Source organism: Squalius cephalus, assembly GCF_949319135.1.
Source record: "Squalius cephalus genome assembly, chromosome: 9".
Taxonomy (NCBI): domain Eukaryota; kingdom Metazoa; phylum Chordata; class Actinopteri; order Cypriniformes; family Leuciscidae; genus Squalius; species Squalius cephalus.
Window position 1 is genome coordinate 22302130 of NC_137130.1, and position 18661 is coordinate 22320790.

At 41.4% G+C, this 18661-nt stretch overlaps 1 protein-coding gene across 6 annotated transcripts in view; it reads right to left on the minus strand.

Moving 5' to 3' along the window:
• Positions 1-18661, minus strand: part of thsd7ba (thrombospondin, type I, domain containing 7Ba) — a 308878-nt gene that overhangs the window by 34575 nt on the left and 255642 nt on the right. For all 6 annotated transcript variants that reach the window (XM_079882075.1, XM_079882079.1, XM_079882074.1 and 3 more), the window contains 2 exons: positions 9337-9603; positions 8912-9090 (listed from right to left, as the gene is read on the minus strand). In XM_079882075.1, the coding sequence (XP_079738201.1) occupies positions 8912-9090; positions 9337-9603 (446 nt within the window). The remainder of the gene's footprint in view (positions 1-8911; positions 9091-9336; positions 9604-18661) is intronic.

Sequence of the window (18661 nt, forward strand, 5' to 3'; positions counted from 1 at the left end):
TTTTTTGTTTTTTTTTATCAAATAGGAAAAAGCAGTGTAAACATTCTTAAAAATTACTCTTTTTTTCCCCCAGTCAAATTTAAATTGTACAGTCCAACTAAAGATTTTTGTTTTTTTAAATGAATCAATACTTTTATTCAGTAAGCATGCATGAAACTGATAAAAAGTTAAGGCATTTATAATATTACAAAGATTTTCTATGAAAAACAAAGAATCCTAAAAAATATATATTCAAAAACTTACAGAAAATAGTGCCTTTAAAACCTCATAGCAAGCAGCCAGTGACAAGACATGGCAAGAAGGAAAAAACTCTTTAAGATGTTTAAATAGGATGAGAAAATGCCATTGCCACATGATCCATAGTCATGTAAATGAGGGTGAGTAAATGATGAACTATTCCTTTAAACTCTACGGAACGATCACATACACTTCAGGCAAAATTGTCTTGACAGGAATCATTTCAGTATGGTGGATTATTCACAACCACCATCTTAATTCTTTTCTAGCCTCAGCCCAATGAATTCTTTAAAAATGGGAAATTTTCATAAACGTGCAATTTTCTAGTAATTCATTTATTTAGACTCCACACACACATTTTAAGTCATGATTAATATCTTTCATACTTTTATATTAGCCCTTAATTCACTGCGGATTCAAACACTAAGAAGCAGCTATTCATTCTAATACAGATTTCATTGGATTAACACTCAGAGTTAGATTTCTGACCTTTTTTTTCCAGCAAGGGGATTTCGTGGCTATCAGATGACAAGTGAGCATTTATTATTTATATCATCACGCAGTTCTCGTTTTGTTATTCTAATTAGTTGATAAAGTGATGGCTAACCTTTGTAACACAGCTAAACACTGCAGGCCATCTGGACTGAGGAGGACTTTCACAAAGCTGGAAAGACTCCAAAAGCAAATTGAGCGCCACACCACCAGGGACCAAACAATATGCATAATCAGAACGAATGTGTGATGCAGAAGAACAAGAATGTGAACACCGATCACATGAGTTTTACAAATTTTTAATGTCTTCAAAAATCTGCTCATCTTCTAAGCCTGCCGTTTCAATGTTTCCAGCTACAGTCAGGTCTGCTGTTGACTGGTTTTTGGTGTCTGTAGTCATGCATAGTTCATAAATACATTCTCAAACAATATTTTCTCAATTTTTTCAATTCACTCCATGAAACCACAGTTCCACCCAGGCCACATGACTTAACGTCATGAACTTGAGAGGTTTGAGTTATTGCTGTGCCACCATATTTGATTTTGGGCTCACATATGTTGATCTATTATTTGATTTGATTTAAGAGTAAATATCCATTTTAGTTTTGCTGCGTACATCATACAAAGTGATCGAATTGCTTCAGAAGGCTACTCGAGTTGTTCGGATTACAATGCGCATTCTTGACGTGTCTTCCTTCTCTTGTGGCTCCAGAGTCAGCCAGTGCCACAGATGATGGGAATGCAAACAGATAGCTTTCTACAGGTATTATAAACCTCCTTGGTGACATTGTGCGAAAACCACAGAAACAAATTCCACCTACCTTGGTTGAGTGGAAATAAATAAAGATTCGATGACGCTAATCTAATGCTCGCATTGTCTCTCCGAGCAAGGAATTTTTCACCCTTTTACGCCTCCTCTTGTTGAAATGTTCGCTGATTACAAATGAGTCTAAGCTCACAGGATAAATAACAAACGCATTTGAGAGAATGTGTGAGAGAGATGTTGAGAAACGCTGTGGGCCGCTCATTAATGAAGTGAAGCAGCTTTTGCCCATATCAAAACATCAATCTCCAAAGACCTCTCTGCTAAACAAACCTCCAAGTCAACAATCTGACAGGGAGTGTCAAAGGATAACATCTCTTTCACCTAGTCATTCCACTCAGCACAAATACAGTACATTTTCCCACAGTTGGAAATGCCAGATATACACGCAAAGCCTAAATGAAAAACATATTGATTTTGTTGTATTCGATAAAGGAAGCTGTGATTGTTTCAGCATGGGGGCAGAGCACTGCAGTTATGGCCATAACCAGCAAGCAGCAACATATTTTGCCCGAAATGCACTCGAAAACCGTGACACATATCATCATCTGTAAGTGGCTGAACTCTGCACCAATTATGGAGGCGGCAGTGTGGGGGAGCGCAGCTTTTGTCTGCTTATTTCTACTCTTGTTTCCAGTTAACAAAAGAAAATGTCACACACTTTTAACCGGTCAATCTCAAAAGCCTTCCTTCATATGAACCCCCAATCTGAGATATTTATACAATCAGACTCCAGAAGACTCACTATAACAGACATCAGATTGAAGAGTCACTGTAATACTACAACAGACAACTGCTTTGTCATAGAAGTGTTAGACACAACCCTTTTTATAAGACTATTTCTATCAGGGTTAGGCAAAATTCAAAACCTTTCAGTTTATGATTATGTTTTGGAACTGAATTGGCCATAACAAAAAAGATGCTGAATATGATTTGGAATGTCAAGATGAGGAATTTACTGAATTCAACTCAAACTCAACACAGTCAAACAACAGAGAAATTTCAGTACAACATTATTTACATAATTATATCATTCATTTTGATAAATTATGCTTATTTATTCCCTGATATGTAGAATACATTTTGTGAAATATCATACAGTTAAAAAAATTAATTGTCACGTGATTCTGCAGAAATCATTCTAATATACAGATTTGGTGCTCAAGAAACATTTAATATTATTATAAATGTTTAAAACAGTTGTGCTGCTTAATATTTTTGTGAAATATTTTTTTTTAGCATTTTTAGAACAGAAAGTTAAAATAACAACACATGAATATAATTAAAACATAATGTTTGGTTTTCACAAATTTATGGTATTCATGACAAAAAAACCCGAAAATCTTTTTTTTTTTTTATATATATATAATGACATTTCAGCATAAACATATTTATGTAATACAACAGAAATTTCAATAGGTGCCATTTCATATCTGTTCTATAATATTTAAAATGAAAAGGAAGAACTCGGGGTTATTTTATATGGTCAGTCTCTTTGAAAAAAAAAAATACTGAAACTTAATTTCAATATAAGTTTCAATGTTACTATTATTTATATTTATTGCTAGGTTGAAACACACAGATGATTATTTGCATGAGCACCAGCTCAATATGTTCAATGTAGACACAAAGCATAAAGCAGACAATAGGTAGCCTGGCTAACGTCAGACCTCTTCTCATTGAGACGTGGTCTGGGAACCACATGTTCATTTTCTCGTATTTGAGGCGTGGTTTACGAATGCCCAGAGCCGTTTATTGGGCGCTACGAATGTCTATCAAATGCGCCTGTACGTAGCTCATAGCCAATCGTTTCAATTATACCAGATGACGTATGCAGAGCGACAGAAATTCGACGAGGAAGAAGACGAAATAAACTTGCGTTCTAAACTACTTAGAACACTATCTAAGGCTGCATCGAAAGGTAACTTTACTGCTTCGGTGTGTCGCATAGACGTCGTCATCGTCTTGCTGCTCCATCCCCGTTCTGTGATTGGTTCCCTTTTTGAGGGTAAAATCTGGTCCATGGTGTCCAGGCTGCCTAGCAGCGTGAATAAAATCACGCTGCGCGCAAGGCAGCATGGGGAAACCCAGGCTAGACAATAGGTACAATTGTAAACAAATCTAATTATAGTTATCACATGCTGTAATTTGATAAAAATCAGTGTGCAGAGAAGAATAATGTCTTTGTGAGGGTTTAACAAGACTTTCATCATATTACCATATGCAGCAGTGCATATAATACTGTAAAACAGAGCAGTCACAGCATACAAAAGCATGACAACATGGTTTCTAAAAGTCTACTTTTGAGCTAAAGACGTGTTTCATTTAGGAGCTATGGGAGAGGCAGAAATGCTTTATAGGGAGATTGGTTTCTAAGCACAGATTTACAGAGGTTGTTAAATTATGCAAGGCTGGTGAACACAGCCTCATCTCATCAGTAGAACAGTCTGCCTCAGCGCACATGATGACTACCATATGGTACCCAGCTCTGGAGGTGGGCAAGAAGAATGTTCTTTACACAGCGAATCTAGCACCGAGCCCTCCACTGTGGGTAAAACAGACTTCAAACTGCAGTGGAGACTGCACCAGCCCTGAGGACGGCTGCATCTGTTGCATCCGATAGAAATATCACCATTTGCCACACTTAGTAATGAGGATCCTACACATAAATAGCCAGAGTGATAGTGATAGCCAGAAAAAAAAAAAAAAATTCAGACAGAAAATTACATGTCACTAGCAATTCAGAAACATGGACTATTTCGCACAAATGAGTACAAGCGAGTTAAATGAGGTTCATACTGCCACTGCATTGTAATGAAGTACCAATGTTACAGAAATGCTAGTTCATGCATCATCAAAAAAAAAAAAAAAGAAAAAAAAAAAAAGAAAAAAAGAAAGAAATGGCTGTCTAAAACCTAGGACAGCTGCCTAACAGCTGCCTGACCTAACAGAGCATTTGAATTTAAAGGGTTCAAATAGGCTTCCAAGGCCACGTCACGTCTGATGATCTATAACAAATTCAAGAGACAACCAAGTGAATATTAAACCACTATAATACTTGTATTTTGATAGAAACAGAATAATAGGTTGAAATAAACCGACATTTATGAAAGATTTATGCCTAATTCTTTGAGATATGAAAGCCCATTTAAATCATGACAACTCTCGGTATAGTTTAATAGTTTATCTCGGAATAGTTTATTGAATATGACAATGTTAATGTATTTGGTCTTGGCAGGGTAGACCTGCTGCAGAGCAAGTGTGCTATATGTATATATATATAATTCTTTTTGTGCTCCATGACATGAGAGTAAGTATATGCTGACATTCTTATAATACAATTGTTTAAGGTGGTCATGCAGAATCAGGAGCATGTGGCCTCACAGTTAAATTTTAAGATTAGTAGTAAGACACAGCGAATGGATGACATCCCTCCACACACAACCTCCTCCCGTTCCCGTCACAGCGGCTGATCATCTGTACAGCAAGAGTAGGTGAGATAAGAATATCAATCTCATCTCTGTCGAGTGACTCACTGTGGGGAACGGTGTAAGAGGAAACATCTGGAGAAGGTCACGCATCATCCCGTCTACCATTGGCGCGGCTGACTGCAGACAATCACAGGGCAAAGATGCTCAGAATCATCAGCATTTATCGGCATAATGAGACAGAACGCTACATGTCCTTGTTTGACGTTAGGTAAGCTGTTCCATTACTGAAATGAGCTCTCCTCCCAGCAAGGAGGTAAAACTAAAGCGTTGGGTGCTCACTAGTCTCAGTCTCAGACGTCACGCCCATGGACCGTTAGCTAAATTCTGATGCATAAGGCACACAAAATTGGAAACACTTCAAGAGTTTCAAAGTCGTCATCTGATTTATTGAATTTTTCAGGATTTCCTGGAGATGTGTGTGTGTGTGTCACATTCTTTAACGGTCCACCAGGAAACAAATTTGTCATGATGCCAAACCCCCTCATGGAAGAAGAAAGCAGTTGTGTTTACAACTGTGACAACGAGCACTTATCAGTATCAACTAAATGCTGGATGCGAAGAATGTGAAGTATATGAAGTTCATGGCAAACATTCTTTAAAATACATCCATGAGTTTTACACGCCGGTCTGTTATTGAAGGGACATCTATATTTTCACGCCCCTAAACATCATGCTGAACAAAACAAACTGTGTTTGGTTGCTTTACATGGGCCTCTTGGGCAGTCCTTGGCCAATGAAAGCTGTTATGGAGTCCAGACCTTCTGCAGTCAGTCTGAATGTCTGGCTACGTGAGACTAGGTGCTCACTAACAGCTGTGAGAGACAGACAGCAAGCACTTCAGCCCTACACTGGTGTTGTCTCCATATAGGGCGAGTGTCTCAGACAGCCAATCAATAGATAAGTGGTGGAAAGACAGTTCTGGTCCTGAACACGGTCAGCTGTTTACTAGTCCGAGAGGGAGCTGGAACAATCTAGTGATTGTGACAGGCCTCTCAGAGCCTGTAATACCTGAAAGTCTAAATAATGAATGAATGCAGAGCGCTGCCCTGCTCTTTGACTCACGGCAGAAAGCCACACTGGGGAAAGTGAGGATTGCTTGTTAAAGGTAGAGGCCAGACAGCCAGAGACAGATTATCAAAGACACATAACAAGCTAAAGCTCACAAGGAACGTGGCGTGTTAACAAAGTTTCCTTACCTAGTCCTGCTCCAAACAATTTACTTGAAAGAGAACATAACATCAAAGCCCAGAAGTGGTCTGATCAGCAGCAAAAGAATGCATTTGAAGTCACAATAGTGAAATGTCAAGTAAAGTTTTGATAGCACACAAACCAATTGCACTTTGAATGATTTGAGCACGCTGCTCCGATCCATAAACTCCACTAATAAGGTTTTCGATTATTTCAGGACCAGTAATTTCAACACAAAGACATTCACTCTGCTTTTCTTACACACCCTGTATTACTCTCTGGCCATTAGGAAAGGAACATCTCAGGTGCTAGGGGGTCTGGGGAAAAGTTCAGAAAAACATAAAGAAAATAAAACAAATAAAGAAACAAAAATATATAATGAATAAAATTATAATAATTGTTCAAATTTATAATGTTTTTGTCTTAATAATATCATGCACAAAATGTGATCATGACAGGGGTCCATGGCATCAAAAAGTTTGTCAATTCATGTCCTAGACAGGGATCAGATTTAGGGATGCACAACATTTTAGCCATCAAAAATTTCTAAGCAAAAATCTCACTACTAGAGATGGACAATGAGCTGCCTGAGAATTTGCTATGCTAAGATCTGATAACAGCATAATTTACAAGGATAAAATGAAATGAAAAATCAACACATGAAACAATCCCAGTTTAATTAGATTTAATGTAAATGCTGATTGATGGATGATATGAGTGCAAAAAAGGTAATGTTAGGACACGTGCACTTCTCTGAGTCTTGTGGATACATCCAGATACGTACTGTAAGCACAACCGCACAAAAAAATAAATAAATTGTGGACAAAATTCCACATCAATGGCTTCTCAGTTGTGCATTAAATAATTTATTGCCACATTACTAGTGATTCATTCATTCACAAGTTAATATTTTGGTGCACACAAGTGCCACAAATAGTGACAGGCTACTTCAAACAAAAATAATCTCATTGAACACATGGAAATATTTCTCAACAGTTTCTTTCAAAAGGCTCATTTAAAATTGACAATTTTGGTCAACAATTTTCCTTTTGGTGCATCACTATTCAGATAAATAGAGATTTGTGCTGCATCATCAAGGTCATGGGTTCTATTCCCAAGGAATGCATGAACTGATAAAATGCTATCTTGAATGCAGTGCCACTTTGGATAAAAGTGTCAGTTAAATGCATAAAATTGTAAAGAAAATACGTAGTCTCATCCAACGTTTCAGAATCTGAATAGATCCAATCAATAAATGTGCTCAGATATACCAAGATACCAAAATCTGCAATCAAAATTCAGAGATTTCAATATGAACTCTAACATTTCCCATCAAACCCTTCTGAGAACTCCATTAAGTCTTCTGAGCTATGAAAGGGCATCCTCAGAGTGATACAATTTTCCTCAAACTCAAACACACTCACATGAATCCACTGTGGCTTTGGTGGTGACTTTCTTACTACGCTTATAAAGAAATTTCCATCCCCACACCTTCACAGAGGGGGCCGCTTCAAATACGGCCAGCTGCAGAGCCTGTCTGCCAAGTCCACAGAGCGGCCGTTTGCAAAATGTCAACATTGAGAGTTCATCTTTCCAAAAGATTGGAGGGGGCATTAGCCAAGGCAAACTCTGCTTTTAGCGGAGGGGTATTGTGAGTCCCCTTAAACAGTGGGTCCATAAAAGTTGTTAGTAGGCACTTAACCATCTGTACACACAGCCGCAAAAGAATGCATTTGAATATTTTTCACGCACACTGCCTCATCTGCATATTGACCTCTAGAAACCAGTGTGTCCTCTACAGCCTATTCCAGCACACACAGCACATTTATAACATCATTTCCCTTTAAAGCACGACCCATCTGGGAACAAGCTGTCGCAAATGTACTCATAGATGAATGTACCTTCTCATGCTTTTCTTTCTTTTTTGCAGATGTGGTGAAATCTAGGGCTCTATTCAGAAGACTCAAACAATTGTCTTAATCATGCATAAAGCACATGACTAATGACCAAATCATCGAGATCAAGAATCAACAATATGTGACCCATATGCATGCTTTGGCAAGACAAAGACCGAAATGAGAAGCTGGCAGAGTTGCACATGCTCAACAGCGTTTAACAGAACACTTGTACAAACTGTCCTAACTAGCTGACGGTAAAAGGAGGAGAGGAGAGGTCACGGAAAGACAGCCTGTGCTAATTGGCATGTTTTTCTGCGAAGAGAACAAATCTACAGCAATCAGGAAGAGTATTTTACACGGACACTTGTTAGCACCTTTGTGCCGTCTCGCTGCGAGAGAGGAACTATTTAAAGGACGAGGAGATAGTGTTTGTTCATACTTTAGCTTCGAGGCTGAAATACGTTTGGTAAACTGCACTTAATGAAGAGGCATGCATTAACCGGTGAAATGGTAATGAGTTGAATGTTAACCGTGCTGAAAATGCAAAATGTATCTCTAGGCGGCTTAGATATATTCCATTGGGGATATTTCAGGCATTCAATAAAAACGGATGCATTAAAGGCCCTAAATGAAACAGTTTACATGAGCGATTATCTGAATCATGATGCCTGCGATCATAGACCCTTAATGGTTCTCATTACTCGCTTCTCACTGACGATCAACCATATGGTGGTGGAAGCCCACAGAGAGACTAGTTTCCCTATTGGGACCGCACATCTCACCTGATTCTTCAGGTCTAGTTTGGGGCATGGCCGCCCACCGTTGAACGGCTTCTCCCGAAGCCATTTCGACCTGATTTTCAGCCCGCTGCCGCAGGAGGCACTGCAGGCCGACCACGGCGACCAGTCGCTCAGCTTGCAGTCCAGAGGGCAGGGCATGTGGCAGACCTCTTCCACCAGACCTGCGAAAGAGCATGTTGAGCAATCAGAGCGGCCGAGCCCCTGCCATTCACCATCCCACTAACAATGTTAGCGGAAACACCTGGTACCGATGCTGAGACCTCGTCTAATTTACACTGACAGTTCAGGGCACCCCACAGCTTCCTATTTGACTAATGAATGCTCGCCTTTCCGGCAGAGACAAATTACTTATCTCTTTACTGAGAGAGAGAAAGAGAGGAAAAGAAGATAGAAATAAGTATACAAACCTGATTCGCTGCAGAGTTCTGGGCTAACCAAGTGGGCTTCATGGTCCAGACAGGCCACGGCACGATAACGCAATCCCTGACCACAGTCACGTGCCTCTCTGCGACCCCTCCAACCCTGGAGGGATCCTTGCACCGGGGTCTCAGACAGGACACAAGATGACCAGTTACCATACGGCTGAGAAACAAACTCCTCGCACGGACAGGGTTCGGACTCTACCAGAGGGTACAAGTCTTCCTTCAGACAACGGTCTTGTTTCCGGCTCCGACCTGGAAATAGTGACAAAATGGAGAGCCAGAAAGCAAGAAGAAAAAATAAAGAGGAAGCAATAAATAACAGACTAGTCATCAGAATTTTTGGTGCTATTCAGACTGCACTCTGGGAGCTCTTGTGTGTAATGTACTTATCTGTCTGTGAAAATTATTAAAACATTAATGATGTCTGGATAACTGGACCATTACTCATTCTGCTGTCAAATGTGGACTGCTAAGTGCCACTGCAAACATCCCCAGGGAACGATTAGAGAACTATTCTGAGTAGGCTGAAATGGAAACGCTCAGTGACAAGAGCAAGACAGAATAATTTCTTTAAGCAAACATGCCATTCAACACACTTTATATGATGGATCAGGGGTGTCCAATCCTGCTCCTGGAGAGCCACTATTGAGCAGAGTTCTGCTCCAACCTTAAATAACACACCTGAAGAAACGAATCAAGGTCTTCAGGGTTAATAGAAACTTCCAGGCAGGTGTGTTGGAGCTGGGACGTTGCACTGTCTGCAGGATGTTGGCCTCTCCAAGATTGGTTACCCCTGTGATGGAGGATCAGTTCTGGAGTAACTGATGAATGGATTGTCAAGATCAGAATTCCATTTGGCATGGATATGGTTCTGATTGACATTTTATCGAGTTCAAATTGTGTTTGTCTTACAACCTTTATTTTAGGATTGCTTTTACTTTATTTGTTCCTCTATTGTTGTTTTTGGTTATCTGCTTGTTGTTATATTTACAGTGTAATGCCTTATTGTTGTGTTTGTCTTTGTGTAAAGCTTTTATGCAAAGCGACTTGAGAAAATAACTTTTAAAGGTGCTATATAAAATACATTTATTATTATTATTATGACTTTTAGGAGGGTACCAACCCTGCTCAGAATGTATTAAAAGATTCAAGAGCAGCACACTTCCAAACCAACAAGACTTTTGTTTGTCTTCAGAAAAAATGAAGATATTTATAATGAAACTTGAGAGATTCCTTTTCCTCCATTCAAAGTCCATTCAAAAATTGTAATGCTTCTAATTCTCAATGTATGTTCTTATACACGTATAAACATTGATAAAGACACATACATAATGCTGTATCAAATACAGCAAATGGAAGCTTAGCCGTACTTGCTTGACTCGCAAGAACAAACATTGGTTCTTGTGAACTCTCAAAACGTGTTTGCATAACAATTTCAATGGAAAGACAGAAATTTGTCAGGATTCATTGAAAATATCTTGGTTTCAAACATGAACGAAATTCTCATGGGTTTGGAATAACATGAGGGTGCATAAATGATGCCAAACTGTTTTTTTTTTTGGGGGGGGGGGGGGGGGGGGAACTAATAACCCTGCTTAGCACAAAGGTAACATAATACATAACTCAAGATTATGAATTGCAAAAAATAAAAAAATAATAAAAAATAAAAAATAAATAAATAAATAATAATAATAATAAAATAAATAAATAATAAATATAAATAAATAAATGAATGAATAAATGAATGTGAAGACAAGGATGGGTGGTGTCAGTCTCATTCTAAACAACTTACAAACCATATAAGAACTGTTAGCTCATGAGGACCCATATTTAGGACAGATCTGAGTCAAGTCCCAATTCCAACTCCTCCCCACCTACTCTCACTTTCCCGTCTATACTCTAAATCAAAATGTCCAAAAAAAGTGTGTTTAGAACTTTCACTGATGAAAAGTACAAACAAGTAAATTAAAAATTAAACATCTAATCAAGATAAACAACATTAAGAATCAACAATCCCACAATATGTTTAACAATTCATTGAAGAACATTTATTTATTTATGTTTGTTGTTATTGTTGGGGTAGGGGGTGGGGTTCCCTTATGTATTGGGATGCCACAGCCAATATGAGCACTGCATCATCCAAAAGCAGCTCCCTTTCTCTCTCCTACATTCTTTATTTTTATTTGTACAAACATAGACCCGGAGTACGCCCATGTTCAGTGGACCATATACATCTAATTTATCTAATGAGGAGAGAAATGGATAGATTTCACATCATAAAGGCTTCTGTTTAAGTGGCTATTAGTTCCTCTTTGCACACTTCACTTCCTGGAACATTTCAAATTAGTCATGTCCATTAGACATGATGAATATTATTAGGTTATATAAATAAAAGGATCTGTCCATGAGGAGAGATCCTCCTTTCAGACATGCTGTTACTGACACTACAGACCTGCATTCAACAGTGTTCTCAAACCTGTCAAGTAAAATAAACTCAGCCTGTCAAACCTGTGAGCCGCACTGGACAATTATGCATGGTCAGGCTAAAGACCTGTGAAAAATGATGCGTTGATGTACTGGATTCAGAGGCTTTTGGTGTTTTGTTGTTTGAAGGATTCTGCTTTGTTGCATCAATGTGATCAGTGTGGTTTTGCTGACAGCTAAAGCTTTAAAGATAATGCTGATGAAAGATCATCATCAATCATGATGCAATACTCAGTGGATTCAGTCAATCTCTGGTTGAGTCAAAAGCCAAATGACACTGCCTCAGAGAATTTATGATTGAACTTGACGCACAACGTAATGACGAACGTAGTTGCCCAGCCCTGTGTGTTTGAACCGCGAGAGGCATCATTACCTTGTGCTTGGGTTACTCTTTAGGCGTAAATCGATGCGTATCTGTCGGAAGCTAGTTATTTTAGTCGATAAAGTTTTAAATATGGATATTTTTCTTATCCCCGCAGATCCGTGTCGAGCACTTTAATCATGAATAGATGTGCTTTCCAAAAGTCAAACAGACTTCTAATATATATTTGCTTACATGTCTATTAAAACACATGCGAGAGCGGAGTCTCTGTCATGTCCAAGTTCATCACAAAGCTCTCTCCATCTCAAAAACGTCACGGTGATATTGATCCTTGTTTTATTTCTCTGTTTTTCTCAAAGTCTGCTTGCCTCAGTTGTATTGCGTTTAATTTTTATTTTATTTTCTGTACTCGCCAATCAATAATCGTGAACCATGATGACTGAACGACACAACAGTGGCGTGTGAGATATTGTATCATAGAAATACACTCACCTAAAGGATTATTATTAACACCTGTTAAATTTCTCATTAATGCAATTATCTAATCAACCAATCACATGGCAGTTGCTTCAATGCATTTAGGGGTGTGGTCCTGGTCAAGACAATCTCCTGAACTCCAAACTGAATGTCAGAATGGGAAAGAAAGGTGATTTAAGCAATTTTGAGCGTGGCATGGTTGTTGGTGGCAGACGGGCCGGTCTGAGTATTTCACAATCTGCTCAGTTACTGGGATTTTCACGCACAACCATTTCTAGGGTTTACAAAGAATGGTGTGAAAAGGGAAAAACATCCAGTATGCGGCAGTCCTGTGGGCGAAAATGCCTTGTTGATGCTAGAGGTCAGAGGAGAATGGGCCGACTGATTCAAGCTGATAGAAGAGCAACTTTGACTGAAATAACCACTCGTTACAACCGAGGTATGCAGCAAAGCATTTGTGAAGCCACAACACACACAACCTTGAGGCGGATGGGCTACAACAGCAGAAGACCCCACCGGGTACCACTCATCTCCACTACAAATAGGAAAAAGAGGCTACAATTTGCACAAGCTCACCAAAATTGGACAGTTGAAGACTGGAAAAATGTTGCCTGGTCTGATGAGTCTCGATTTCTGTTGAGACATTCAGATGGTAGAGTCAGAATTTGGCGTAAACAGAATGAGAACATGGATCCATCATGACTTGTTACCACTGTGCAGGCTGGTGGTGGTGGTGTAATGGTGTGGGGGATGTTTTCTTGGCACACTTTAGGCCCCTTAGTGCCAATTGGGCATCGTTTAAATGCCACGGCCTACCTGAGCATTGTTTCTGACCATGTCCATCCCTTTATGACCACCATGTACCCATCCTCTGATGGCTACTTCCAGCAGGATAATGCACCATGTCACAAAGCTCGAATCATTTCAAATTGGTTTCTTGAACATGACAATGAGTTCACTGTACTAAAATGGCCCCCACAGTCACCAGATCTCAACCTAATAGAGCATCTTTGGGATGTGGTGGAATGGGAGCTTCGTGCCCTGGATGTGCATCCTACAAATCTCCATCAACTGCAAGATGCTATCCTATCAATATAGGCCAACACTTCTAAAGAATGCTTTCAGCACCTTGTTCAATCAATGCCACGTAGAATTAAGGCAGTTCTGAAGGCGAAAGGAGGTCAAACAAAGTATTAGTATGGTGTTCCTAATAATCCTTTAGGTGAGTGTATATACCTACATAGATCTCTCAAGGCAAGGCAAGGCAAGGCAAGTTTATTTATATAGCACATTTCATACACAATGGCAATTCAAAGTGCTTTACATAGAAGAAATTAAAATAATAAAAGAAATAAGAATAATTAAAACAGTTTAGAAAAATAAAATAAAATACAGTATAAACAGTCGGACGAACAGTGGCACAGTGCTCATTCAGTAAATGCATAGCTAAACAGAAGTGTTTTGAGTCTGGATTTGAATGTGACTACTGTAGGAGCACATCTGATCTCTTCTGGAAGCTGGTTCCAGCTGCGGCTGGCATAATAGCTAAAAGCAGACTCGCCATGCTTAGAGTGAACCCTTGGTATTTCTAGCTGATATGATCCTAGTGATCTGAGTGATCTGTTGGGTTTATATTCAGTGAGCATATCTGCAATGTATTGAGGTCCTAGGCCATTGAATGATTTATATACCAGTAATAATACTTTAAAATCAATCCTAAATTTAACTGGGAGCCAGTGTAAAGACCTGAGGACTGGTGTGATGTGTTCATATTTTCTGGTTCTGCTCAGAATCCTGGCGGCAGCATTCTGTATGAGCTGCAACTGTCTCATTATCGGCTTACCTAATAGCGGCTGCTAATGAACTAACCAACAAATCAACTAAATAAATAAATAAATAAACAAACATCAACTAGCAAATGCAAATTAAAAAAATTATGTCTTGAGTTGAACTTTAAAAATGTCATAGGTCAGGACTTTCCTATGTTCAAGAGGCAGGAGCATAGGGAGAGAAAGCCGTCAACCATAGTTCTTAAGCGTGTTTGAGGAACAATTTTGTACATATTAGAGCTTGTTTAGTGTGGATTTAGAAACTCTGGCTAAAACAGTGTTACATTAATCTATCTAAGAGATAAAGGAATCTATCAGGTTTTCTTCTACAGGAAAATTTTACGTAGGACACAATCTTGCAATGTTTCTGAAATGTTTTGATAATACTCTGAACAAAAGAATCAAATGAAAGATTAGCATCGAAAATAACTCGGAGGTTCCTCATTTTACTTTTGGTTTCCAAAACAGAGCCATTACAAGTTTAAGTCAAAGAGAAACAGCTTTGGAAATTTGATTATGGAAACCAATTAGCATAACTTTGGTTATACCACTGTTCAGACACAGCAAATTATTACTCATCCATGTTTTTATTTCAGTAATACAGTCGGAAAGAAAATCAGCGTCAGGGTGCTTATCTGGTTTTGAATGTATATAAATCTACGTATCTTAAGTAGGGATGTCCCGATCAGGTTTTTTTGCCCTCGAGTCCGAGTCCGAGTCATTTGATTTTGAGTATCTGCCGATACCGAGTCCCGATCCGATACTTAATACATAAAAAAAGAATAAAGAAGAGCGAAAAAACAGATCCAGGATGTTCCTTATTTTTTATTTAATTCACCTTATTTTAACATTCAACAACTCTGTTAACAAACAGAGCACTTCTGTGAGGTAGCTTGAACAATCAAGTAATACATAAATTCTTCACTTTTGGACTTTAGTGCAACAGTAAATATAAAAAAAGTCTAATATATAAACAAATAGCACCTCAACTTAAAATACCCGGCAGGCATGTAAACAAATAAAAAATAAAAGTGCTACAGTGTTTGCAAAGCCAGTAATGTGCTTTTAGGGACTGCACTCCTAACTCTTACGCCGGTTTCACACTGCACTGTTAGCAGAGCGTGCAGTGCGTATTTTTTTTCGCCGCCCATGTTACCAGATTAAACCAGGCTTTAGAGCATTCACACCGCGCGCAGAGGCGGCGCGGCAGTGCGTAGTAGAGCAGAGCAGCAGTGCCGCGATCGTTTCGGCGCCGAGTCTACTTTTGCTGCGCCGCTTTTGCTGAATTAAAGTGACAATACATTGATCATGGCCAAAATACACCGCAGTTTTATCCAAAAAGATATCTATTGTGTTTTAAACAGTCAATCAAATGACCAACAGCAATTTAAAAAGAAAACAAATGTCCAAAAACAAACTTGTTGCCATAACAATAAAATCAAAGATGAAACAAAAGTTATATAAATGAAATTATGAATAAAATAAGTTTCTTGACAAGTCTTTTCTCTTAAATGTATTTGAAAACGAAAAAAAGCAATGCCAACTTATCCATTATGGAGTACTCTGTCTGTAGCCTACACAACCCGCGGTTCAGCCGCGCGTGACAAACGCTGCTAGTGTGAAAGCAAAACGTTTCGGTTACTAACGTAACCTCTGTTCTCTCTAGAAGAGGGAACGAGTATTGCGTAGTTACTACGCTACGGGAAAGCCTTTCTTTCTCGAGATACTGAAGCCAAAAATTATCCTTAATTTTTATAATCTTGTCAACGCAGTGCGGCAGCCTGCAGACCTAGGGCAGGCTTACTAGCGTGCCCATTGGCTGCCCTGCGGCAACTGCAGCAGCCTACCGCTGAGCCCTTGGCGTGACGTCACGACCAATGAGCGCGCTTGGCGCGCTTAATGCGTCACAGCCCGCGAAAAGGGGTGTGGCTTAGCGTATAAAAGCGGGGCTCGGAGGCTGCTTCTCTGGTTTCTGTCGCATGAAGCGAATGAGCTCGTGGCGCGAGCACGGCGGGCTACGCAATACTCGTTCCCTCTTCTAGAGAGAACAGAGGTTACGTTAGTAACCGAAACGTTCTCTTACGAGAGGTTCTCTCGTATTGCGTAGTTACTACGCTACGGGAACACCCTTGTCAACGCCGTGCGCGCCCAGCATCCACTGAATGAGTCCCAGGGAGAGCCCGGGGAACGTGATAGCAGAGAGCCGGGCGGCCCACAGAGGGCTAGCGCCGTACATAAGCACACACTAGGGGGTTAGGAGCGGCACGGCCGGTCCGAACTGACAATTCCCTGTATAGTGCAGCTCAACCAGTAGAGCTAAATCACACAACGTAGCCCGCGCACAGATAGTGGGCTGGCATACGCGAGACTTAGACTGATAACACTTTCGCCTGCAAGGCGGGAACATCCAGGTTGTAAAACCTAACAAATGTGGAGGGGGAGGCCCAGCCTGCCGCTGCACAAATGTCATGAATGGGAATCCCGCTGGACCACGCCCACGACGAGGCCATGCCTCTGGTGGAGTGAGCTTGAATGCCCAATGGGCACTGCAGGTCTTTAGACGCATAAGCAGCAGCAATAGCGTCCACTATCCATCTGGACAGGCTGTGTTTCGAGGCGGCGAGACCCTTGGTGCGCCCGCCAAACGAAACAAAGAGCTGTTCCACCACTCGTTTGACTGAAGACAGTGCTATCAGAAAAACGGTTTTGAGCGTGAGGTATTTCATATCCACAGTTTCCAAGGGTTCGAAGGGATGCGCTTTCAGGGCCTCCAAGACCAGTGAAAGATCCCACATAGGAACCGAGGGGGGTCGCGGGGGGTTCATCCTCCTGGCTTCTCTAAGGAAGCGGATGACGAACTCGTTCCTTCCTAATGCGCGGCCCAGCTCTGAACAGAGAGCGCTGAAATGGCCGTGACATAGACTTTGAGCGTGGAGGGGGACCTGCCCGCGTCCAGTAACTCTTGAAGGAAACACAGTACTCGCGATACCCCACATGTCTGTGGATCGAGCCCCTTAGCAGTGCACCATCTGTTAAACACTGACCATTTCGACATGTAGAGCCGCCTCGTAGAGGGGGCTCTAGATTGTATGATCGTGTTCATGACCCCGTCTGGCAGATCAGCGTGTAATCGTTGAGGCTCCACGCATGCAGAGACAGCGCTCTGGATGGGGATGCCATATCGAGCCGCGGGCTTGAGAGAGAAGGTCTCTCTTCACCGGTATCGGCCAGGGGGCTGAGTCTGCCAGCTGTATTAGATCCGGGAACCAAGCTTGGTTCTCCCAGTATGGGGCTAAGAGGAGCACTGTGTGGCGCGCTTCCCTGATTCTCTTGATGACCTGAGGCAGCAGAGAGACCGGGGGAAAAGCATACAGCGGGCCGCTGGGCCAGGTCTGGGCCAGCGCGTCCTCGTTCTTCGAGAAGAACTCTGGGCAATGAGCGTTGTCTTTTGACGCAAAAAGGTCGACTTTCGCTTTGCCGAAACGGCGCCACAGTGACTGGACTGTTTGGGGGTGTAGAGACCACTCCCCAGGGGGAACGTTGTCCCTGGACAGTCTGTCGGGGCCCTCGTTCAGGTGGCCAGGCATATGCGCGGCTCTCAGCGAGCGCAGAGTGCTGAGCCCACACGAGGAGGCGTTCCGCCAGGGTGCAGAGCGTCTTTGATCTGACACCGCCCTGGCGATTCACATAGGCCACTACCGATGTATTGTCCGTGCGGACTAGAACATGGTGACCGTGGAGGAATGGGAGGAAGTGTTTGAGCGCTTTCTCGACCGCGAGCATCTCTAGACAGTTTATGTGTAGGAGATTCTCCTGGTCTGACCAGCGGCCATAGACCGGTCTGCCTTCGAAGAGCGCTCCCCAACCTAGGTTGGAAGCGTCTGTCGAGACAACTTTCCGGTGTGAAATCACTCCCATAGACACTCCTGTGTGATACCATACGGCTGCCAGCCAGGGCTGCAGGGCTGAAATGCAGCTCTGATTCACTTTGACTCGCAAGCCGCCGGCCGCCCAGGCTCGGTGGGGCACGCGCGCTTTCAGCCAGCGTTGAAGCGGGCGCATGCGCAGTAAGCCCAGCTGGAGCGCTGCTGCAGCTGAGGCAATATGCCCCAGGATACGCTGGAATGTCCTCAGCGGAACCCGGCTGCCTATTTGGAGGGATGCGGCGAGGAGGCGGATGCGGCGCGCGCGCTGCTCC